We start from the raw sequence: 26,034 nt of genomic DNA on the forward strand, positions 1-26,034 counted from the left end.
AGGCATGGGCAAGGACTTCATGTCTAAAACACAAAAAGCAATGGCAACAGAAGCCAAAATTGACAAATGGGATCTAATTAAACTAAAGAGCTTCTGCACAGCAAAAGAAACTACCATTAGAGTGAACAGGCAACCTACAGAATGGGAGAAAATTTTTGCAATCTACTCATCTGACAAAGGGCTAATATCCAGAATCTACAATGAACTCCAACAAATTCATAAGAAAAAACAAACAACCCCAACAAAAAGTGGGCGAAGGATATGAACAGACACTTCTCAAAAGAAGACATTTATGCAGCCAACAGACACATGAAAAAATGCTCATCATCACTGGCCATCAGAGAAATGCAAATCAAAACCACAATGAGATACCATCTCACACCAGTTAGAATGGCGATCATTAAAAAGTCAGGAAACAACAGGTGCTGGAGAGGATGTGGAGAAATAGGAACACTTTTACACTGTTGGTGGGACTGTAAACTAGTTCAACCATTGTGGAAGTCAGTATGGTGATTCCTCAGGGATCTAGAACTAGAAATACCATTTGACCCAGCCATCCCATTACTGGGTATATACCCAAAGGATTATAAATCATGCTGCTATAAAGACACATACACACGTATGTTTATTGCGGCACTATTCACAGCAGCAAAGACTTGGAACCAACCCAGATGTCCAACACTGATAGACGGGATTAAGAAAATGTGGCACATATACACCATGGAACACTATACAGCCATAAAACATGATGAGTTCCTGTCCTTTGTAGCGACATGGATGAAGCTGGAAACCATCATTCTCAGCAAACTATCCTAAGGACAAAAAACCAAACACCGCATGTTCTCACTTATAGGAGGGAATTGAACAATGAGAACACATGCACTCAGGAAGGGGAACATCACACACCGGGTCCTGTTTTGGGGTCAGGGGAGGGGGGAGGGATAGCATTAGGAGATATACCTAATGTTAAATGACGAGTTAATGGGTGCAGCACACCAACATGGCACATGTATATATATGTAACAAACCTGCACGTTGTGCACATGTACCCTAAAACTTAAAGTATAATAAAAAAATAAATAAATAAATAAAAGGTAAAATCTATGATATAGTAAATATGAAAACTTTAATATTTCTTGATTTAGATATTTCTTTCTCGGTTCTCCTAGTTTAAATGAAGAAAGACATTTATTGCTGTATTAACCTTTTTGTTTTGTGGACTTTAATTCTTTAAAAGTAGAACTTTGTGTTTCATCTGTCTGCTGAATATGAAGGTGCTACAGGATACAAAATCGTGAGTTAAGGCATGACCTGTTTTGTTTGTGTGCTTTTTTCAGATGGAGTCTCGCTTTGTCAGTCAGACTGGAGTGCAGTAGCACGATCTCAGCTCACAGCAACCTCTGCCTCTCGGGTTCAAGAGATTCTCCCAAGTAGCTGGGATTACAGGTGCCCGCCATCACACCCGGCTAATTTTTGTATTTTTAGTAGAGATGAGGTTTCCCCATGTTGGCCAGGATGGTCTCAAACTCCTGATCTCAAGTGATCTGCCCTCCTTGGCCTCCCAAAGTGCTGGGATTACAGGCTGAGCCACCGCACTGGGCCGGCATGACCTGTTTTAATCCGTGCAAACATGTGGCTACTTGCACTACAGCAACAAATAGTTGTAGTGCACATTTGCCCTTTTTTCTCTTGATTTCTTAGTATGTGGATCTCTTTTCTATATTTAGAGAATTCCCTATGAACATTTCTTGCTGTCTTCCTTCCACAATAAGAAGATGGGAGCAACAGATAATCACTTTCCCAGATCACCTAACAGTTGGAAAGAAAGCACATGACCTGGGTTCAGCCAGTCAGATACATCTAATTGGGACTTTGAATCTGAAGCTAATGTTGGAAAGAAGCAATCCAAGTGGACAGTTCTTTCTGACAATGGCTGCCATGGCTGCCCTGTCTGTTATCTACAGGCAAAGGCCAAGAGAATATTCAGGACCAGTGGTGCAAGCAACGGCACCAGCATCCTGCAGAGGGGATAGGTCTTTCCTGGCTGGCATGATTATGGCTGCTGTGCTGAATGACTAGCAAACCTTCCTTTCTGCCCATTTTCTAGACCTGGTTCTTCAGCCTTCTTAGAAATTCTGAGATGCCCAGTATCATTTTAATAAATCCTTTTTCTGTTTAAACCAGTCGGAATTGGTGTCTGATACAATGGCTAACTATGTCTAACTATGTCTATGGTTGCACCTTTTGAAATTTCTGTACCATAATTTATGTTAAAAGAAAACCATGCAAATGATTGAACAAAAATCCTTTCGTCATCTGCTGCCAAGGTGCTGAGTTCTTCCGAGGAAGCTAAAGCTGACTTGGAGTGAGGCCCTCACTTGATCTGACAATGAGCACCACTCCCAGCAGCATCAGCCCTGTACTCGCCTGCGCCATGGACTCTGTCTCTGAGCTCACCTGCATCTACTCAGGCCCCATTCTGCATGTTGAGGTGACCATCATGGAAGATAAGATAAATGCCACCATTAAAGTAGCTGGTGGAAATGTTGAACCTTTCTGGCCTGGCTTGTTTGCAGAGGCCCTGGACAATGTCAACATCAGGAGCCTCATATGCACTGGAGAGGCCAGTAGACCTGCTCCAGCACCTGGTGCTGCACCAATGGGAGGTCCTGCTCCCTCCACCACTGCAGCCCAAGCTGAAGAGAGGGAAGTGGAATCAAAGAAAGAAGAATCCGAGCAGTCTGATGATGCATGAGCTTTGGTCTTTTTTGACAAAATCTCTTTTGTAACATGTTCAATAAAAAACCAAACTCTTAAAAAAAAAAAAACCACAATCTCTAATGTTATTTCATGACCCATATAGGCACTAGGAGATTATGAACATGGGATTTTAACTGATATGTGTTATAATCCAACTATGCCTATGTCATTTTTTATACATCCTTGTGAAATCCAGAAAAGTAATATGAAAATGTGATGGACCTTGTTGAAGGGAGTGGCACATGGAGAGCATCATTGTAAAATACTCCTGGTGTCTCCATACCCACTTACTCTTTCCTTCTCCAAGAGGAAAGACTGATTTACCTAATTTAAGAGTTGGAAGAAGAAACCAGGAAGTTGTGGCCCCAGCCCATTCTCCTCCATCTTGGGAGCCACCGCCAGACTGCATGAGCTGTGTTGCCCTTACCATATAGTAAGCTTGGAGTACCAGCCCTGCCCTTCTGAAAGAGGCTTGTCCTGGTGCACCCTTGCCTGTGCCTGAGAGGGTGAGTCTGCAATTCAGAGGTTCAGCGTTAGGAAGCCCACTGATACTGTACACACCTGGATCATGTCCTTTACCTTGACTCTTAGCAGGAATATAGGCAATACTTTAGTCTCATTTGGCAATCGTTTAAGAACTTGACATGAGAAGAGGACAGTTTTTAAATGTAGCACTGGCAGACTCAAACAGATTTATACAAATTATTCCATTTGTACTTTCAAAGTAAAATTCTAGGCTGGGCGTGGTGGCTCACCATGTAATCCCAACACTTTGGGAGGCCCAGGGTGAGTGGATTGCTTGAGGCCAGGAGTTTAAGAGCAGCCTGGCCAACATGGTGAAATCTTGTCTCTACTAAAAATACAAAAATTAGCCAACCATGGTGGCACGCACCTGTAGTCCCAGCTACTCAGGAGGCTGAGGTAGGAGAATCACTTGAACCCAGGAGGCGGAGGTTGCAGTGAGTTAAGATTGCGCCATTGCACTCCAGCCTAGGTGACAGAGGGAGACTCCATCTCAAAAACAAAAAACAAAACAAAACAAAACAAAAAAATAAAGTAAAATTCTAAAAATTTAATGTGTATCTAGTTTGCTACTTTTTTCTTCTTGTCTCAGTCTGAATCCAATCAGGAAAGAGGAAACACATAGTAATTTAAACAGGAAAGGTTTAATATAAAGAATCATGCACTAAATGATGAGACTGGTGTACCTAGATTGAGTAGTCAAGAGAGAATTCTAAAGAATACAGGAATAGCAGATATAAAGAGCAGCCACTATCCCTACGTCTCTTAGGTGAGATGGAGCATCCAAGGAAAAGCCCTGGCACTGGGCTGAGAGCCAGACTTTGTTGGAGAGAACTTGGCTGTGGCTCACGGAAAGGCACAGAAGTCACTGTGGTGGCATGTCCTCTGGAATCTGTGGAAATTTATCCTCCAGGGTGCTGGGGAAAATTGTTGGGGCTCACCAGAGGCATTGGGGTACAAAGCTGCTCAAGACCGGGGGTTGGTGTTGGGAAGGGGAGTGCTGCTGGCCTCTGGGGGCTACTGCCCCATCCCACACCCCACACACTAAACTCTTGCAGGAGCCTGCTGAGAGAAGCTCAGGGAATCAGAAAGCAAAACCCCTTTTTCCCTCCTGCAATGTCTTTCTAGAACCCCTCCACTGACAAAGCTTAACATTGTGCCAGCTGGCAAAGGAAAATCCTTTGAAGATCCCAGAACTGTTTTCACAGCCCGGGGAAATTAACAGAGTGAATTTGAAGCTGAGAGGAAACAAACCCATAATCAATACCCCTAGATATTGATTTGGCTTTATTTTATGGTGATATTAAGTTAATTGTATCTTCTGACACTAATATCCACTTTTGAAAATTCAGAGTAATCCAGCACTAAAGTAGTGAATGTCTGTGCTTACCCAAAGGCCTATTCTGGGAATCTGGAGTTGAATTTTTGTATTTTCTGTTGTTCCCATAAGGAATATTGAGATTTTTTTTCTTTTCCAATAGCTGGTTATGTACTCAGATGATACTGATAGGTTCTGCTAGATTTTTCACTCTTTTATTTCCTTCCCAAGAAAATCTTGCTCCTGTTTTTTCCTCTCTTAGCCTTCCTATTCTTATGATTTTTTACAAAGTCCACGTACTATAATTTCAGTCAGTTTTTGCAAGGGAGTAAATGTCAATGTATATTCAATTCATATTTTTACTTGGAAGTCTCTGTCCTGGTTTTAGGTGGCTCATCTGCTAAAGGAGGTAGCCCACCTGCTCTCATCCTGAGAAACTGTTATCAGTCCATGCTGCCTCCAACTTCATAGAGCACATGTCACATTCTTAGGAGTCCCATGGAAGCCCCATCCCATTTGAAGGAAGGAAATCAAAGCATACTTCTCTCCAAAGAAAACTTCCTCACCTAACTTGTTTCTTGAGCACTCCTCTTTCAACTCATTCAGGGTTCAACCAGAGAAACCAAACTAACAGGAGATATATAGTCAAAGATTTACTGCAAGCAATTGACTTACACAATTGTGGGAACTGGCTAGGCAGATCCGGAAAGCAAGCCATCAGGAACAGCAGGCTGGAGCTTCAAGCAACAGCTGCAGCTGCACTCCATATGTGGAATTGCTTTTTCTTCAGGGAATCTCAGCTTTGCTTTTCAAGATTTTCAACTGGTTGAATCCAGCCCATCCAGATTATCTAGATAATGTCCCTAATGGCAACTGCCATGAACTTTATGTCTACCAAATTTCTTCTCAGCAACACCTAGATTAGTGTTTGGTTGAATAACTGGGAATTGTAGAGTAGCCCAGCCAAGTCGACCCATAAAACTGAACATCACACCCTTATTATGAGTTGGGTGTTTTTAGAATTGTGAATCCAAACCAAAGCTTGAGCATTTCCTTTGAAAATTTGCATCTCCAGCATTTCTTACAACAAACAATATTTTTCCAAAAAGTGACCCAGAAGTTGGAAGTAGCTCTTCACAAATATGATACTGTTTAATGACTGGACATTGGATTGTGGACTTTTTTCAGTTCAAGGCTAATTTCTACAGCAGAATAAAAACTGCTATCAAAGAGCTATTGCCAACTATCCATGGTGATACAAGGATTTTTTTGTTCAACTGAAACCCAGCTGAATTCATAATTATGTAGGAAATAAACAGTTAATATAATAGAAACAGTACCACACATTGTAATTAAATTATACTATGTATGCCTACACTACCACTGTAACGTTTGGAATAATGATTATACTATTTGCCTTATTGCTTGTTGAAGTATGGGTATTTTAGTGCATACTTTGTAGACCTCAAAACCCACGAAGGGTCTCAAAGAAGCTGGCTGGATAAAAGCCTGCTGCGGATGCCTTTTTACTCTCATAGATTGGGATTACCTAAATTCAACCTATTCTCTGTTTACAAACTCCAACTAGAGCAGCTATGCGATTTTATGCCTTTAGACTCTTGGTTTTTCATTTCTCCCTGTCCCTCCCCGACCTTTTTAAAGTAAGCCACAGCTTTTCTGATTGAAAGAGTGAAAGGCCAGTGCATATAATGACAAACTGATGATAACCTCATATTGACAGTAGGGGGTGGGGTGGGTTGGGGTGGGTTGGGGTGGGGGGGTGGGGTGGGAGGATCAGCTGTTATCAATTTGCACAGCAAGTATTATCTCCTGATAAGATGCTGGTAAATGCAGGGGAGTGAGACTCATTGCTCATCTTTCGATATGAAGTCTATTAGGGAAGAAATGGTGTCACTATTCCCTTAGATGCTGCAGTAGCATAGCCTCTTCACCCAGGCGTCCCAAAAGCTTGGTGAGAAGATTTCAGCAAACATGTCTTACAACATGAGGAGGAGGAGTCTAAATCAGTCAGGGGATAGAAGTATCGAATCATTGACAACACACACTCAGCTTTAGTTCTTAGGAGGGTTTTGTTTTTGTTTTTAGGTTGAAGATTTTCTTTTAATATTCAGTTTTTTTTAAAAAATAGATCTACACTGTTAACTGATGGAGACTCCACTGTGATTCACTCGTTTACTTAAAAACATTTCAGGGATGTCTGTAAATTTCGGTGTTATATGTCATGAAAAGTGGTGTGGATTGATCTAAGGAGGGACCAGAAATAATTTTTGCTCTTCCAAATACTGAAGGAAAAAAGAGAATTGATTTATACTGTTTTAAAAAAAGTATTGATAAGCCCCCAGGACATTTAACCTTAAAATTTATTTTAAATATATTCTTTTATTATTATAAGGGAAATACAGATGGCTGATAAAATACCAAAAAGATGCAAAAGCAGCTTAATTTTAAAAGCACAAAGAGATTCTGGGTTGCAGTGCCACAATCTCAATGTTTTTATAGTTGCTGAATCACTAATGTGATTATTGAGTTTACAGATTTAAAAACTGTCACTGTTAAAGTATCTACTCTTTTTATGAAGTCAAATTTATGCTGCCTCAGAAATCCCTGCGTACTGACATGGTAACATGGAAGCAAAGAGGTCACTTTGAAATATTGGTGAGTCACGAAGATTAAAGAAAAGGATCAGTTTGCAGATACTCATAAAAAGAAAGGATTATTGAAATAATTACTGAACAGCACATTTACTCTCTGAAAAGTAGTTTCATATGGGTTGAATTTTTAAGATCAGATTATTATAATTTTGATATTTGGTCAAAATTTTGTACCTTAGGTTATTTAGAGCCAGATTTAACATCATGAATATTATGTGGCTTGTCTTTACTGCAGATATGTGAAGCTGTAACCAGACATATTGTTCTCTAAAACTTGTTGATTGCAAAATATGGTTCTATAAACAAACCCATATGTATATATAAATGTTAATTTTGCAGAAGTTTGGAAATTATAACCATAGCATTTAAGTTTGAGTCTGTATTGGGCAAATAAACACCATGTTTTTCAAATGATTTAAAGATTACTTTTATTTGCCTCTTTAAAAAAAAAAAAGAAAGAAAATCTGCATCTCATTCTGACACTCACTTTGGAACTTTATACTTATCATACTAGGTTAATTTCCATATGTACCATCTTGATGATCAGGATAAGAGAGTATTCCAGACTAATGGGCCTCCTGTTTGTAGAGTTTCCTGAAGTTCCTAGCTCACCTTCCTCTTGCTCCGTAACTCACTGCTCAGGATATCTCCTGGCCTCCTTTGTTCTTTTAAGAATGAAGTTCTGCAGTTATGGCCTAACCCCTATGCATGTCTCATACCTCTTAGCTCACATTTAACCATTCTTTTGGCTATGCTTATGTTGTACTGCTTCAGCCCCACATTCTCATAGACCACTTTGGATTTCCCAGTGTGTTCCCACCTCATTCAAGGACATGCCTTCCTCCAATCTAGCTTATGTGCTGCCTCTACATTGTGGGTATAGGGTGGATCTACCTTCTCACCATTCTGAACTGGAGAACACCAAGCCAGGTAAAGTCCCACATCTTCTCTGCCAGTGGCACAAACCAGGCATTCCTCATTTCTTAGGGAATTAAATACCAAAGCTACAGCCATCCAAAGTCCTTTGTCCATAGTATCCTGGCCTATTCTTGCAGAATTTTCTTGCCAAACCAAATTATTTGCTCTTCCTCAACTTCAATCTATATATTCCCACATTTCTGACTTGACTTTTGCTCTTCTTCTGTCTAGAATGCCTTGCCACCCCATCTCTACCCACCAAAGTCTCACCCATCCTTCAAAACCCACTGCAAATGATACCCCGCCCATGAATCCTTTCTTGATATCTTTGACTGGATGTCATGTCGCCTTTCTCACCACCTTATACCTCTTATGGCACATATACTGCTCTTGCTTACATTATAGTTATTCCACATATTGGTGTTATTTCTCTCCCATCCCTACATTGGAAGCTCCTTGGGAACAGGTACTATTCTTGCTTGTGTTTCTATTGTCTTCAGCATCTAGCACAAAGCCTTGCCCAAAGTAGATGCTTAAATATTTTCTGAAATAAATGTAGTTGATCTGGGTAATTATTTCCCTAAAAATTATGTGTGATAAACTGCACATATGATCTCTAAACCAGGAACCATGGCTTTCAGCCTACCCTTTTCAACCTTACCTTTTCTGGCTCTCGTCCTCTTCATCTTTAAAATGAGAGATTTTCCAAGTACTTGCCACATTCTTAAGTTCTATGATTTTTCAATATCTAAAATAAGAATGCCGCTTGTTTTCACAGTTCCAAAGTAATTTTACTCTGAGGAGAGACATGGTATTTTATCCAACCGTTTGAATTGCTGAGGTGATAGTAAGTAGGTGGGACTGGTATGACTGCCCTACCTGTCCTGCCCTGTCTTGCTTTGCCTGGGGCAGCTTGCCTACAAAAATGATTACAGGTGACAGGGGAACAAATGAAGGGAAATAAAAGAATTAAAGGGACCAAGCATGGTGGCTTATGCTTGTAATCCCAGCACTTTGGGAGGCCAAGGCAAGTTGATTGCCTAAGTCCAGCAGTCTGAGACCAGCCCGGGCAACATGGTGAAAACCTGTCTCTACTAAAATACAAAAACTAAAAAAAAAAAAAAAAAAAAAAAATTGAAAATAAAAATACAAAAATCAGCCAGGCTTGGTGGCATGTGCTATATGGTCCTTGCTACTCGGGAGGCTGAGGTGGAAGGATCACCTGAGCCCAGGAGCCAGAGGTTGCAGTGAGCCATGATCATGCCACTGCACTCCAGCCTGGCTGACAGAGCCAGATCCTGTCTCAAAAAAAAAAAAAAAAAAAAAAAAAAAAGAAAGAATTGAAGGTACTGTCTTGAAAAGAATTGGTGAACTGGCATTTCTAGGCCTTGAAGAAAGAGAGGGAGAATGTATCAATGAGTGAAATCAAAACAAAAAAGACTTCTAGGGGGATGTGAGAATTGGATTATAGTATTCTTCGATTTTTTTAAAGTACACTTTTAATTTTAGAGTAGTTCTAGGTTTACAGCAAAATTACGCATGTTATACGGGGTTCCCATACACTCCACACCCCGTTTCCCCAGTTGTTAATGTCTTACATATGGTACATTTGTCATAACTAATGAACCAATACTGACACATTATCATTAACTAAATTCTATGCTTTTATTCAGATTTCCTCTGTTTTTACCCAGTGTTTCCTTTCTGTTCAGGATCCCATCCAGGATACCACATAACACCATATTATTATATCACCTTAGGCTGTGGCGATTTCTCAGGCTTTCCTTGTATTTGATGACCTTGGCAGTTTTGAGAAATGCTAGTCAACTATTTTGTAGAACATTCCTCAATTGGGGTTTGTCTAATGTTTTTCTCATGGCAAGACTGGGGTTATAGGTTTTCTGGAGGAAGACCACTGAGGTTAAAGTGCCATTCTCATTAAATCATACCAAGGGTACATACTATCAACATGACTTATTGCGGTTGATGTTAACCTTGATCATCTGACTAAGGCAATGTTTACCAGGGTTTTTCACTATAAAGTTACTCTTTTCCCACTTTCTATACTGTGCTCTTTAAAAGGGAATCACTATGCTCAGCCCACACTTTAAGGGCAGTATACCGCTGACATGTTTATTTATTTACAGACGGGGTCTTGATCTGTCACCCAGGCTGCAGTACTGCGGTATGATCAAGGCTCACTGAAGCCTTGAACTCCTAGGCTCAAGTGATCCTCCTGCCTCAGCCCTATCCTCCCTGCCCCTACCCCATGTAGCTGGGACTACAGGTACATGCCACCAAACCCAGCTTTTTTTTTTTTTTTTTTTTTTTTGAGATAGAGTCTTTGTTGCCCAGGCTGGAGTTCAGTGGCATGATCTCGGCTCACTGCAACCTCTGCCTCCTGGGTTCAAGTGATTCTCCTGCCTCTGCCTCCCAAGTATGTGGGATTACAGGCATCTGCCACCATGCCTGGCGAATTTTTTGTATTTTTTAGTAGAGATGGGATTTCACCATGTTAGTCAGGCGGGTCTTGAACTCCTGACCTCAGGTAATCCACCCACATCGGCCCCCCTGCCCCACCACCTGCCAAGTGCTGGGATTAGAGGCATGAGCCACTGTGCCTGGCCTATTTTTTCTTTTTAGAGATAGATCTCACTATGTTGCCCAGGCTGGGATTACAGGTGTGAGCCACCATGCCAAGCTGACTTTATTTGGTAATATCCCCCAGATTTATCTTGTTTTTCTCACAACCTCATTGTCACTCTGGCGTATCACCTCTCCTCCTCTCTTCCATTCCCTGATGTAGCAGGATATCCACTGTGACAGATGAATTCCTATGAAAAAAGCATACATTTCTCTCTACCTCCCTTCTGTAGAAATATGGCATTAGTCAGCTACTACTGTAAAACAAACCACCCCAAAGCTCAATGATTTAAAACAGCAACATTTTTTTGCTCACCTCTGCAGGTTAGCTAGGGGTCAGCTGATCCAGAGTGGGTTCAACCGAATGGCTCTGTTCAAAATATGGGTCTGGCCAGTTTAGATCTGTGCTGGGGTGTTTTCATTCTAGGACCCAGAATGGAAGGAGTTGCTACCCAGAGGGGAGGATTCTTATGGCAGTGGCAGAGTGCAAGAGGGCAAGCACCACTGCACAAATACTCTTCAAGCCCTCCTTTGCATCACATCTGCTAACATGCCAAAGTTAGTCATCTGGTCAAGTCCAAAGTCAAGGCGAGAAGAAATACACTCTGTTTTTGTGGGAGGAACTGCAAAGTCACTTGGCATAGGGTGTGCATACAGGGAAGGACAAAAAATTGGGGCCAATGATTCAGTATACAACAGACCATCATAATAGACTCCAATTTCAGTGCAGGGAAGAACCAGTTCTTTGACACCATTCAGGATAGTGAAGCCAGTCAGAAAAGATTAAGAGTTGTTGTCATTGATCTTCCGCCATGGCATTGGGGAAGTAGGCTTGGTGGAAGGTGAAGCAGAATGAGAAAACAACAAAAGCAAAAACATGATCAAGCTCCCAAATTCTTCTCCTTATTTCCAAAAGCTGTGGTTATACTTTATTTTTTACTCTTGTGTTCTTTCTCTTACTCTCTCCCACCCAGGTCTCTGATGTTCCTGAAAGAAAGGGAGATGGGGGGGAAAAGGGAAGGGGAGTGTATGCTACAACATTTTCTCAAACTACTCCCAAATCCAATCTAAATCAATGAAACAGAAGCCAATTTCATGCTGTGAAAAAAATAACTGATGTGACTGCAAGACAGGGGCATGTTATTTTGATGCTCAATTAAGATATCTTGTAATTCCACCAAACTAACTGTCAAAAATTTCCTTTCTTCAGTGTGACACTCCCACCTCCACCCAGGGCCCAAGGGTATTGTCCCAACTGTGCTCAGGGACAGGCCTTGTTTCTGCTGCCCTGTCACTACCTCAGCTATTAATGACCCACATTAACTTGCTGCTTTTAGAGGCACAGATGTCTTCTGTTCTATTAGTGACAGCCCCTAATGTCACCACTCAGGCCTTGTGAAGATACAGCTCTCCTCTTAGCAATTCGTTCTGAAGCACAATACAGGCCCTTCCCCAACTTCCACAGCATGGCTGAGGCAAAGCTGTAATATTTAATAAGTGCTCAAGTGTGTCAAAAGACAAATTACAAAAAATTTAGTTGAAATATCTTAATTGGCTTTTGTTTGGAATTCTAGAATCAGGCAACACCTTATTGTACAAAGTAGAATGAGTGTTGCCATGAGCTGAACAGAGGAAATTGGCTTTATAGACAGAAAAGGTCATAAAAAAGCAAAAACAGAGAACAAAAAGCAGATTGGTCATTTCAAAATTGCTTTCCTTATAAAGGTTAAAGCAGAGGGGACTTCCTTATGTCAGCCAAAACTGGCCTGTTTGAAGATTTGGCTATCTTTCTCTCTTCTTGTTTGTTGGAAGGTCAGATAAACAACTTAGTTTCCGTTTGGTGGTGTGGAACTTCAGCAAAAGTAACTTCATTTTGGTTTGATCTGTTGACCTAGTGCAGGAGACCAGTCCAAACTATTGGTCTTCAATAAATTTTATCCAGCAACTGCTGGGAATTATGTCTTCACCAAAACAGAGGTAATGGTTACTGAGCAACTCTTATGTCAAGCACTGTGCTTTATATCAAATCCTCACAATCTTTTAAGCAAATTAAAAACTATATATATTTACAGATAAACAAACAAATGTTAATTACAAGGATTTTAATAAAGGTCTGTCTGACCAAAATAGTCCCATACTTTTTCTACTAAAATCATTTTTGCAAAGATTATGACAGCAAGAGAGGTCTAGCATGACTGACTCTGTCTTACTTCTAGCTTCACAGGCTGACTGTCCTCACTCACTCCTGGGCAAAAGCCAAGCTAACTATAAGAGGAATTTAGTTTATAGTTTAGTTATAAAGCCAGAATAACAATAATCCCTTCCTAAAACTGATCCCCTCCTTGTTTAGGGACTGAAACCATGTTTGTAAAACTAATGAAAGGCCACAAGATTAGGATTATGAAAGGGGCCTGAATTCTGCTAAAATGTAGGTATAGCTAAATGATAAGCTCCTGAGACAAGCTCGGTTGTGGAGACCCTAACCCAGTGGTGCTAGAGGAATTAAGGGAAAGACACAGAAATATAGTACAGAGTGGGAATCAGGGGACTCATAGCCTTCAGAGCTGAGAACCCTGAACAGAGATTTACCCACATATTTATTAACAGCAAGCCAGGGATAAGTATTGTTTCTATAGATTATAGATTAAATAAAAGTATTCCTTACGGGAAACAAAGGGATGGGTCGAAACAAAGGGATGGGCTCTGGCTAGTTCTCTGTAGCCGGAACATGTCCTCAAGGCACAGATCGCTTGTGCTATTGTTTGTGGCTTAGGAACACCTTTAAGTGGTTTTCTGCCCTGGGTGGGGCAGGTGTTCCTTGCCCTCGTTCCGGTAAACCCACAACCTTCAGCGTCGGTGTCGTAGCCATCACGAACATGTCACAGTGCTGCAGAGATTTTGTTTATGGCCAGTTTTGGGGCCAGTTTATGGCCAGATTTGGGGGCCTGTTCCCAACAATAAGCAGCCATTGTTCCCCTAGATTGTTTTTCTATAATAATTTACTGCTAAGGAGTCATGTGGCCAGAGATCACAAGATTTGTAACTTCCTCAATTGCTCCTATACATAACATCAGTATTGTAAGACCTAAGACTGGTCTTTTGAGATTTTTTCAGACTTTTGCATTTTGGCAACTGAATGACACCCCCCAGGCCTGTGACTCATGACTCAAAATCAGTCCCATGGCCCCCACCTAGAGGCAGATTCAATGCATGAGGACCATCTTCCACATCTCTATGATTTCATCCCCAACTAATCAGCAGCACCCATTCCCTAGTCCCCTGCCCACCAAATTATCCATAAAAACTCAGGATTCAGGGTTCTCAGGGAGGCTGTTTTGAGTAATAATGAACTCCTGTCCTCCCACCTGGCTGGCCTTGTGTAAACTAAACTCTATGCTGCAATAATGCTGTCTCAGTGAACTGGTTTATCCATGCAGCAGACAAGAAGAACCCTTTGGGCAATTACACTACCAGGTAATGCTGCACAAATGAAAACTCAAATGTCAACACTGGCTTTAAGAAATAATATTCTCCCTTGGTCCCCAGACCCACGTAAAAAAATGAAATAATATTAATATTCATTTTTATCACGTTTCTTTGGGATTTTTTTTAAATTTTAGGTTCAAGTGCAGGTTTGTTATATAAGTAAACTCATGTCACAGGGGTTTGTTGTACAGATTGTTTTGTCAGCCAGGTACTAAGCCTCATACCCAATAGTTATTTTATCTGCTCCTTTCCTTCTACCCATCCTCCACCCTCAGGTAGGCCCCCATGTCTGTTGTTTCCCTCTTTGTGTCTATGTGTTTACATCATTTAGCTCCCACTTATAAGTGAGAACTTGTGGTATTTGGTTTTCTGTTCCCACATTAGTTTGCTGAGGATAATGGCCTCCAGCTTCATCCATGTCCATGCAAAGGACATGATCTCTTTTTTTTTTGTGGCTGCATAGTATTTCATGGTGTATATGTACTAAATGCAAAATGATTTGTGTTTTTCTAATGATTAGTGATATTAAGCTTTTTTGTCATATGCCTATTGGCCACATGTATGTCTTCTTTTGAAAAGTGTCTGTTTGCATCCTTTGCCCACTTTCTAATGGTTTTTTTCTTGTAAATTTGTTTAAGTTTCTTATAGATTCTGGATATGAGACCTTTTTTTCTTCAACTTTTAAGTTCAGGGGTACATGTGCAGGATGTGCAGGTTTGTTACATAAATAAACACATGCCATGGTGGTTTGATGCACAGATCATCCCATCACCTAGGTATTAAGCCCAGCATCCATTAGCTATTTTTCCTCATGCTCTCCCTCCCCTGGCAGCACCTCCTGACAGGACCCAGTGTGTGTTTTTCCTCCCCTTGTGTTCTCATCATTCAGCTCCCACTTACAAGTAAGAACATGCAGTGTTTGGTTTTGTAGTCCTGTGTTAGTTTGCTGAGAATAATAGCCTCCAACTCCATCCATGTCCCTGCAAAAGATATGATCTCGTTCCTTTTTATGGCTGCATAGTATTTCATGGTGTATATGTACCACATTTTCTTTATCCAGTCTATCACTGATGGGCATTTAGGTTGATTCCATGTCTTTGCTATTGTGAATAGGGCTACAATGAATATGCACATGTATGTATCTTTATAATAGAATGACTTATATTCCTTTGATAGCCATTCTTTCTGTAGTGAGATGGTCTTTCATTGTAGTTTTGATTTGCATTTCAATATGAGACCTTTGTTGGACCCATAGTTTGCAAATATTTTCTCCCATTCTGTAGGTTGTCTATTTACTCTGTTGATAGTTTCTTTTCCTGTGCAGAAGCTCTTTAGTCTAATTAGACCCTATTTATCAATCTTTGATTTTGTTGCAATCGCTTTTGGCATCTTCATCATCAAATCTTCGCCAGTTTTTATGTCCAGAATGGCACTGCCTAGGTTGTCTTCCGCAGTTTTTATAGTTTTGGGTTTTACATTTAAGTCTTAATCCATCTTGAGTTGATTTTTATATATGGTGTAAAGAAGGGGTCTAGTTTCAATCTTCTGTATATGGCTAGCCAGTTATCCCAGCACTATTTATTGAATAGGGAGTCCCTTCCTCATTGCTTATTTTTGTCAGCTTTGTTGAAGATCAGATAGTTGTAGGTGTGTGGCCTTATTTCTGGGCTTTCTATTCTGTTCCATTGATCTATGTGTCTTTTTTTTTGTACCAGTACTATGCTGTTTCAGTTATTGTAGCTGTGTAGTATAATTCAAAGTCTGGTAAAGTGATGCCTCCAGCTTTGTTCTTTTTGCTAAGGATTGCCTTGGCTATTCAGGCTCTTTTTCAGTTCCAAATGAATTTTAAAATAGTTTTTTTTTAGTTCTGTGAAGAATGTCATTGGTAGTTTGATAGAAATAGCATTGAATCTGTAAATTGCTTTGGGCAGTATGACCATTTTAATGGTATTTGTTCTTTCTAACCATAAACTTGGAATGTTTTCCACTTGTTTGTGTCATCTCTGATTTCTTTGAGCTGTGTTTTGTAATTCTCATTGTAGAGATCTTTCACCTCCCTTGTATTCCCAGGTATTTTATTATTTTTGTGGCAGTTGTGAATGGGATTACATTCCTGATTTGCCTCACAGCTTGGCTGTTTTTGGTGTGTAGGAATGCTAATGATTTCTGTATGTTGACTTTGTGTCCTGAAACTGCTGAAGTTGTTTATCAGCATAAGAAGCTTTTGGACCAAGACTATGGGGTTTTCTAGATATAGAATCACGTCATCTGCAAAACTTTTCTACTTCATTTACAATTTAATTATATTATACAAATATTATTTACCCCATAGTTTTCACTTATAGTTACTAAGTTGTGTGTGTGTTTTAAATAATAATTGCTAACTCCATGAAAATGCATGCAAGATTGTTAAAACTAATATTTTACTTGAATTATTTACATAGCAGTCATTGTGAATATGTTTGCTCCGGAAATAAATAATATCTGCTGTGTCTTCGCTACCTCTGATTTCTTATACAGCAATATGGAGAAATTGGCCTGATTTTAACATTTTATTTGGAGAACTAGAAATGCTGAGTTTCTCCTTTTACACCTGAAAAGTAACTTGAGCCCATTTTGGAGTGAGGAGCTATTTCTAACATAAAAGATTGATATATATATGTACTAAGTGATTCATCCAACTAAAATAAGATTTGTTCAGGCATGTCCTTTCAGGGAATCAGAACCTTGCAGTTGTCACCCGTGATGTACATGATTCAGATACCTGAAATTATATCTTATGCAACCAGTATGATTTGTTCTACTTACTTGGGGTGCACATATACTAACATTTATTTTTCCAGTCAATTCATTGCAAATCAATTTACCTTTATTTACAAGAACTAGAGTATTTCCTTTTCAAGGTCTCTTTATGTCCTCCACCTGAATAGTCCAAGAATTCAGTCCAAAGCAGGGCACTTTTGTTTTCCAGATATGAGGTAGAGAGAGAGATTTGCGTCTACCAGCATGGTTGCTATGGTTGCTGTGGTTGCTATCACAGTGTTATGTTACTGAATTCTAGATCCTGAATTCTTTAGCATCTTTTACGATGAAGTATTCACTGAGCACCTTCCACATACAAGATAGTGGGCTAGGCACCAGGAATACAACAGGGAGCACACTAGATATGGCTTTGCCCTCACGGGGCTTTTCTAATACCACAGTTCAGTAGATGATGATGTCCTTACTCGACCAGACACACAACCAACTTCATTTACTCCAGAACTGGGCTCCACAGTTGCAGCTGTCCTGGGAAGCACATAGGCTCAGATTCCATACCCTGAGTGGGAAGGTCTTGAGCATTTTGGCTCTTAATCACTCACCGAAGTAGAAAGAATCCACCTCCATGCCCAAGCACTGAGTCCCTGGTGTCAAGCCCAAGTGACCAACTGAGAATGCACTTGCCCTTCAGGTGAGTTTCCCTTTGTGGCAATTGGTGCCTTGCCTGCCAGCTGACTTCAGGGGTTTACCCTGACAGGTTTCCCTATCTCCAATTTCAGTAGCTCAGATTAGAGTGTTGGTACCTCTTTCCCAAAAAGCTCTGGCTCTCTGATGTAAACTACATACCTCTTTTCCAGAATTTTCATAGATTAGTGGAAGAAACTGCTGCTAACCCATAAAGGGGGAGAGGAGAGGATCATCTTATGGCAACCTTTGGGTTTACACAACGAAATAGAAGCCACTCAAGAAAGCCTTCATAGAGCAATTGAGACTAGTGAATCATCATCCCCAATTGACTCCCTGCCTCTGCCTAGAGAAAAAGAAAAAGTGGCTAAGATAATTGAAACAATAACCTGCCATCAGATTTGGGAGAGGGACAAGGATAAAACTCTCTGCTCAACTTCAGCAAAATCTTATTTATATATCTTCTTTTCTTTTTCTGCTTTTTAAAAAGTGAAAGCAAGTTTACTAGCAAAGTAAAGGAATAAAGAATGGCTACTCCATAGGCAAAGCAGACTACAAACCTTATTTTCTGATAAACATTGTGATTTTTTTTTAAAACCAGAGCAACACAGAGCAAAGTGATGCTCTTGGAGGAATAAAAGAAAGGACAGTGATTTTCCACAAAAGCAAAACTATGTGTGTGTGTGTGTGTGTATGTACATGTACGTGTGTGTATGTATGTGTATTGTGTAGAGTGTTTTATATGTTTATGCCACTGTATTTTTTGAGTATGCTAAGTACCCTGATTTGATTATACAACATATATATCAAAACATCAAATTGTACCCCATAAATATATATAATTACAATGTGTTGATAAAAATAAGGAATTTAAAAAAATATCCATTTGTATAAAGATATAGATTTCTGGCAGCCTTATGGTATATTAATCTCAAAATAATTTTATCATAGAATGTAATTATTTCAGTTCTAAAAAAACGCATGTTAATCTATTGTCTCATTGATCTAATATTGACAGTGGGGTGTTCAAGTCTCCTATTATTATTGTGCGGGAGTCTAAGTCTCTTTGTAGGTCTCTAAGAACTTGCTTTATGAATCTGGGTGTTCCTGTATTGGGTGCATATATATTTAGGATAGTTAGCTCTTCTTGTTGCATTGATCACTTTACCATTATGTAATGCCTTTCTTTGTATTTTTTGATCTTTGTTGGTTTAAAGTCTGTTTTATCAGAGACTAGGATTGCAACCCCTGCTTTTTTCATTGTTTTCAATTTGCTTGGTAAATATTCCCCCATCCCTTTATTTTGAGCTTATGTGTGTCTTTGCATGTGAGATTGGTCTCCTGCATACACCACACTGATGGGTCTTGACTCTTTTTTTTTTTTTGAGATGGCGTCTTGCTCTGTCACCAGGCTGGAGTACAGTGGCGTGATCTTGGCTCACTGCAACCTCTGACTCCATGGTTCAAGTGATTCTCCTGCCTCAGCCTCCCAAGTAGCTGGGATTACAGACATGTGCCACCATATCTAGCTAATTTTTGTATTTTTAGTAGAGATGTGGTTTCATCATGTTAGCCAGGATGGTCTCGATCTCCTGACCTCATGATCCACCCACCTCAGCTTCCCAAAGTTCTGGGCTTACAGGCATGAGCCACTGTGCCCAGCGGTCTTCACTCTTTATCCAATTTGCCAGTCTGTGTCTTTTAATTAGGGCACTTAGCCCATTTACATTTAAGGTTAATATTTTTATCTGTGAATTTGATCCTGTCATTATGATGCTAGCTGGTTATTTTGCCTGTTAGTTGATGCAGTTTCTTCATAATGTCAATGGTCTTTATAATTTGGTATGTTTTTGCAGTGGCTGGTATTGTTTTTTTTTTTTTTTTTTTCCATATTTAGTGCTTCCTTCAGGAGCTCTTGTAATGCAGGCTTGGTGGTGACAAAAATCTCTCAGCATTTTTTCCTTCATTTCAACCTTGGTGAATCTGACGATTATATATCTTGGGATTGCTCTTCTTGAAGAGTATCTTTCTGGTGTTCTCTGTATTCCCTGAACTTGAATGTTGTCCTGTCTTGCTAGGTTGGGCTAGTTCTCCTGGATAATATCCTGAAGAGTGTTTTCCAATTTGGTTCTATTCTCCCCGTCACTTTCAGGTACACCAATCAAACGTAGGTTTGGTCTTTTCAGGTAGTCCCATATTTCTTGGAGGCTTTGTTCGTTCCTTTTCATTCTTTTTGCTCTAATCTTGTCTTCACGCTTTATTTCATTAAGTTGATCTTCAATCTCTGATATCCTTTCTTCCTTCCACTTGATTGATTTGGCTATTGATACTTGTGTATATTTCACAAAGTTCTCGTGCTGTGTTTTTCAGCTCCTTCAAAGTCATTTATGTTCTTCTCTAAACTGGTTATTCTCATTAGCAATTCCTCTAACCTTTTTTCAAGGGTCTTAGCTTCCTTGCATTGGGTTAGAACATGCTTCTTTAGCTTGGAGGAGTTTGTTATTACCCACCTTCTGAAGCCTACTTCTGTCAATTCATCAAACTCATTCTCCCTCCAGTCTTGTTGCCTTGCTGACGAGGAATTGTGATCCTTTAGAGGAGAAGAGGCATTTTGGTTTTTGGAATTTTCAGCCTTTTTGAGCTGGTTTTTCCTCATCTTCATGGATTTATCTACCTTTGGTCTTTGATGTTGGTGACCTTTGATGGGGTTTCTGTGTGGATGTCCTTTTCGTTGATGTTGATGCTATTCCTTTCTGTTTGTTAGTTTTCCTTCTAACAGTCAGGCCCCTCTTCTGTAGGTCTGCTGGAGTTTGCTGGAGGTCCACTCCAGACCCTGTTTGCCTAGGTATCACCAGCGGAGGCTGCAATTTCTTCCTCTGGAAGCTTCATCCCAGAAGGGCACCTGCCAGATGCCTGCTGGAGCTCTCCTGTATAAAGTGTCTGTCAGCCCCTGCTGGGAGGAGTCTCCCAGTCATGAGGCATGGGGGTCAGGGACCCACTTGAGGAGGCAGTCTGTCCCTTAGCAGAGCTCAAGTGCTATGCTGGGAGATCTGCTGCTCTCTTCAGAGCCAGCAGGCTGGAATGTTGCTGAAGCTGCACCCACAGCAGCCCCTTCCCCCAGGTGCTCTGTCCCAGGGAGATGGGAGTTTTATTTATAAGCCTCTGACTATGGGCTGCTGCCTTTCTTTCAGAGATGCCCTGCCAGAGAGGAGGAATCTAGAGAGGCAGTCTGGCTACAGCGGCTTTGCTGAGCTGCTGTGGGTTCCACCCAGTTTGAACTTCCCAGTGGCTTTGTTTACACTGTGTTTGTGTTTACGCTTTGTTTATACTGTGTTTGTGTTTACACTTTGTTTACACTGTGTTTGTGTTTACACTTTGTTTACACTGTGTTTGTGTTTACACTTTGTTTGCATGCCCACTCAGGCCTCAGTAATGGTGGATGCCCCTCCCCCCACCAAGCTTGAGCACCCCAGGTGGACTTCAGACTGTTGTGCTGGCAGCAAGAATTTCAAGCCAGTGGATCTTAGCTTGCTGGACTCTGTGGGGGTGGATCTGCTGAGCTAGACCACTTGGCTCCCTGGCTTCAGCCCCCTTTCCAGGGGAGTGAACAGTTCTGTCTCACTGGTATTCCAGGTGCCAATGGGGTATGGAAAAAAAACTCCTGCAGCTAGCTTGGTGTTTGCCCAAATGGCCATCCAGTTTTGTGCTTGAAACCCAGGACCCTGGTGACGTAAGCACCCAAGGGAATCTCCTGGTCTGCTGGTTGTGAAGACTGCGGGAAAAGCATAGTGTCTGGGCCAGAGTGCACTGTTTCTCATGGCACAGTCCCTCACGGCTTCCCTTGGCTAGGGAAGGGAGTTCCCCAACCCCTTGAACTTCCTGGGTGAGGCAATGCCCCACCCTGCTTTGGCTCACCCTCTGTAGGCTGCACCCACTGTCTAACCAGTCCCAATGAGGTGAGCCATGTACCTCAGTTGGAAATGCAGAAATCACCTGCCTTCTGCATTGATCTTGCTGGAAGCTGCAGGCCCTAGCTGTTCCTATTTGGCTATCTTGCCCGCAACTACCAGTGTATGTTTTATATAGGAATTTTGATTGTCTCTCACTTTGTTATCCCATAAAGTCTAGAAATGGGCATTTCTGATATTTCCCATACAAATCTTCAAGTCACTACCCAGAACTGCCATGAAGTTAAGCAGTACAAATAAGGTAGGTCTGATGGAGTGCTGCTTGCTAGGGTATGCGATGGGGTGCAGTGAAATGGTCAGGCTTTAACACCAGACAGAATCCTCTGTTGGATTCCAGGCTCCACCACTTAAAGGGTTTGGCTCTGACCAAATTGCTTAATCTCTCTGAAACTTGATTTTTCCTTTTGTAACACGTGGGAGGAAAAATGACTCTCAGGGTTATTGTAAGGACTAATCATAATATTTCTGGTATGGTAGGTTGGTAGTTGCAACAAAAGAGCAATTATTATTGCATTTTGGAGGAGGTAGTTTTCTCCTTCACAAAATTTTTGCAAACTATAATGTATCTGAAGCTGCTAGTTGCCCCCAATATCCTTTCTCCCCATCTTCCTCTAATAATAAAACAACAACACTTTTGGCTGGCAGGTGGCCAACAGCTAAGAACTATATTTCCTTTTTCTCTTGAGGTTGGATGGTCATGTGGCCATGTGGCTAACTGCTGGCCAATGGCATATGAGGGGAGGTGCTATATGCAACCTCTGAGTCATGTACTTTAAAGAAAACAACATTTCCTTTCCCATTCCCACAGCACTCATCCTACCTGTTATGGGTTGAATTGTTAAAGTCCTAACCCCTATGACCTCAGGGTATGACTTTATTTGGAAATAGAGTTGTTATAGATTTAATTAGCTATGCTAAGATAAGGTCATTAGGGTGGGCCCTAATCCAGTATGACTGAGGTCTTCATATAAACGGGAATTTTGGACACAGAAATGGACACACGTAGAAAGAAGATGATGTGAAGGGACACTGGGAGAAGCTGGCCATCAGCCATCCACAAGCCAAGGAGAGAGGTGTGCGACAGAATCCTCCTTCACAGCCCTCAGAAGGAACCAACCCAACTGACACCTTCAGACTTCTAGACTCTGAAACCATGAGACAATAAATTTCTGTTGTTAAGCCACCTAGTTTGTGGTACTTTGTTATGGCAACCCTGGCAAACTCATACAGCAAGTAAGCCAAGAAGACAGGAGAGTGTCTTTGAGAGGTGGAGTGGGGGGCGGGGGGAGAGAGAAAGAGAGAGAGAGAGAGAGAACCAGTAAGACAAAGTCACAATCTTTTATAATTCATTAAAAAACTGACATCCCCTCACTTTTGCTGTATTTTATTTGTTAGAAGCAAATCACTAGGTTCAGCCCACACTCAAGGGAAGGGGATTGCTTAAGGGCATGAATACTAGAAGGCAGGGATGATTGGGCACCATTTTAGAAGATTGCCCACCAGGCTTATTAGTTTGTTAATTTCTAGTATACCTAAAGCTGATCTTAAAAAATTGAGACAAAAAGTAGAAACAAATTGAGAAAGTACATTCTTAAAATAAACAAAATTGATGTTTCCTGATATGTATTTTATTTTATTTTTTAAATTTTATTTCTTTTCTTTTCTTTTTTTGAGACGGATTCTCTCTCTGCTGCCCAGGCTGGAGTGCAGTGGTGGGATCTTGGCTCACTGCAACCTCTGCCTCCCTGGTTAAAGCGATTCTCCTACTTCAGCCTCCCAAGTAGCTGGGATTACAGGTGTGTGCCACCACACCCGGCTAATTTTTGTATTTTCAGTAGAGACGGGGTTTCACCATGTTGGCCAGGCTGGTCTTGAACTCCTGACCTCAAGTGATCCACTCACCTTGGCCTCCCAACATCACCCTGCTGGGATTACAGGCCCACCACCGCGCCCGGCCTTGATACATATTTTAAGTGTCCACATGTGGCAGCTAGACTCCAAAGATGACCTCCAACGAATCATACCTCCTGGTATACAGTCCCTTCCCAAATGGAATCTGCCAACTTGTTTTAATTAACTGAGTGTGGCACAAGACCTGGCAGCTTCCATGTTTGTACTTTTGGGAACCCTGAGTCACCATGAAAAATGTTTGGCTACTCTACTAGAGATAGTATGGGAAGAGACAACATGGAGAGGAAAAGACTCTGAGACTATGGAGAAAGACTAGATCCTGCGATCCCAGCACCCTGTGGGGCTCAGCTTTCCTGTCATCCCCACAAAGTGCTGGATATGGGAGTGCAGTCATCTTGGACTTTCCAGTCCCAACCATCTGACTGTACCCACATAAAAGACTTCAAGTGAGACCAATATAAGAACTGTCCAACTGAGCCCCAGGTAACCCAGAAAACTGTGAGAAATAATAAATTACTGTTGTTTTAAACCACTAAATTTTAAGATAGTGAGTTAGACGGCAATATATAATTCAAATACTAGTTAACGAATACATAAACATGTGTTCAGTGCCTCCTCCATGCTATGCTTCTACTACTTTCTCACACATCATATTGCTTAATCTCTCAACAGTCTTATGAGGTCATGACCATGCATATCAATGCATAGACAATCTATTGTCTCTTGGTGGTTGGCATGATACACCCAGGAATGGAGCAATATTGCAGACATCTAAATTTTATTACTCCTGCTTCTTCTAATATCTTTATCTGTTTATATACTCAAGAATTTATGGCACCTGGTTTAATAATAAGACAACTGCCAATGTATTGTGTCCTAGATCTGTCAAATGGATCAGGATCTCCCTTCTCCTTCTGAGTTATGTTGCAGTGGGTCACTGGGCCACTGGGCTAAGCATCTTCTTGAGAAGGTCTGATTTTCCATTCACAGAATATGAAACCCATGTCCTCTGGATGTATTCCAGAGTTCTTTTCCTTTCTTCCTTTATCTCTCTGTCTTTTTTTTTTTTTTTTTCGAGACCGTCTTGCTTTGTTGCACATGCTGGAGTGCAGTGGCGTGACCTTGGCTCACTGCAACCTCTGACTCCTGGGTTCAAGCTATTCTCTTGCCTCAGCCTTCTGAGTAGCTGGGATTACGGGAACCCGCCACCACAACCATCTAATTTTTGTATTTTTAGTAGAGATGGGGTTTCACCACGTTGGCCAGGCTGGTCTCAAACTCCTGACCTCAAGTGATCCACCCCCTTTGGCCTCCCAAAGTGCTGGGATTACAGGAGTGAGCTGCCATGCCTGGCTTCTTTCTCTTTCTTTTCTCCTTCTTCTTTTTTCTTAATCTGCTTAAGTTGTCAAAGTTTAATATATATGGAGAAACATATAAGTTACAGCCTGATGAATTTAGTCATATAACTACACCTATATCAAGCAACAGAACATTACTAGCATCCCCAATGTCCATCTCTTCCCTCCTTCTAGTCACTACCTTCTCCCCAGAGTAACCATTATCTTAACCAACAGCATAGCTTAGTTTCACTGGTTTTTGTATTTTATATTTATAGAAACGTGTGGAATGGATGATTCCAGCCTCCAAAATTGTCCCCAGTGATCCTTGACTTCTGGTGTTCATGCCATTGTGTAGTCCCCACCCACATGGTATCAGATTTGGTCTGTATAACCTACAGAGACAGGATAAGTCACTTCTAATGCTAGGTCATAAAAACACTGAGGCTTTCTCCTTGTTCTGTCTCTTGGATCACTTTCTCTGAGGGATTCAGATGCTATGTTGTGAGAATATTCAGACAGCTCATGGAGAGACCCACATGAGGCCTCCTTCTAACAACATGTGAGTGAGCCATCTGAGAGGGGAATCCTTCAGCCCCAGTCAAGCCTTCAGATGCCTGCTGCCCCTGCAGACATTCTGACTGCAACTTCATGAGACAGCCTGAGCCAAAACCATCCAGCTGAGCCACTCCCAAATTCCTTATCCACAGACACTATGAGATAATAAATATGTGTTGTTTTAAGTCACTAAGTTTTGGGGTAACTTATTATACGTTAATGTATAACTATCTCAGTCTGTTTATGTTATAAAGGAATAGCTGAGGCTGAGTAATTTATAAAGAAAAGAGGTTTAGTTGGCTCACCATTCTGCAGGCTGTACAAGAGCACAAGCATCTGCTTCTGTTGAGGATTTCAGGCTGCTTCCACTAATGGTGGAGGGCAAAGGGGAGCCAGTGTGTGCAGATCACATGGTAAGAGAGGAAGCAAGAGAGTGGGGGAAGTGCCAGGCTCTTTTTTTAACAACCTGCTTTCCAGATAAGTAACGGCATGGGAAC

At 41.1% G+C, this 26,034-nt stretch overlaps 1 protein-coding gene across 1 annotated transcript; it reads left to right on the forward strand.

The window, feature by feature from the left end:
* Nucleotides 1-2,434: 2,434 nt before the first annotated feature.
* LOC129036172 (large ribosomal subunit protein P1-like) lies at nt 2,435-2,755 on the forward strand. The gene has a single exon (XM_054487123.1). The coding sequence runs from the start codon at nt 2,435-2,437 to the stop codon at nt 2,753-2,755; it is 321 nt and encodes a 106-aa protein (XP_054343098.1).
* Nucleotides 2,756-26,034: the final 23,279 nt, after the last annotated feature.

This window comes from Pongo pygmaeus, chromosome 4 (genome assembly GCF_028885625.2).
Source record: "Pongo pygmaeus isolate AG05252 chromosome 4, NHGRI_mPonPyg2-v2.0_pri, whole genome shotgun sequence".
NCBI classification, from domain to species: Eukaryota; Metazoa; Chordata; class Mammalia; order Primates; family Hominidae; genus Pongo; species Pongo pygmaeus.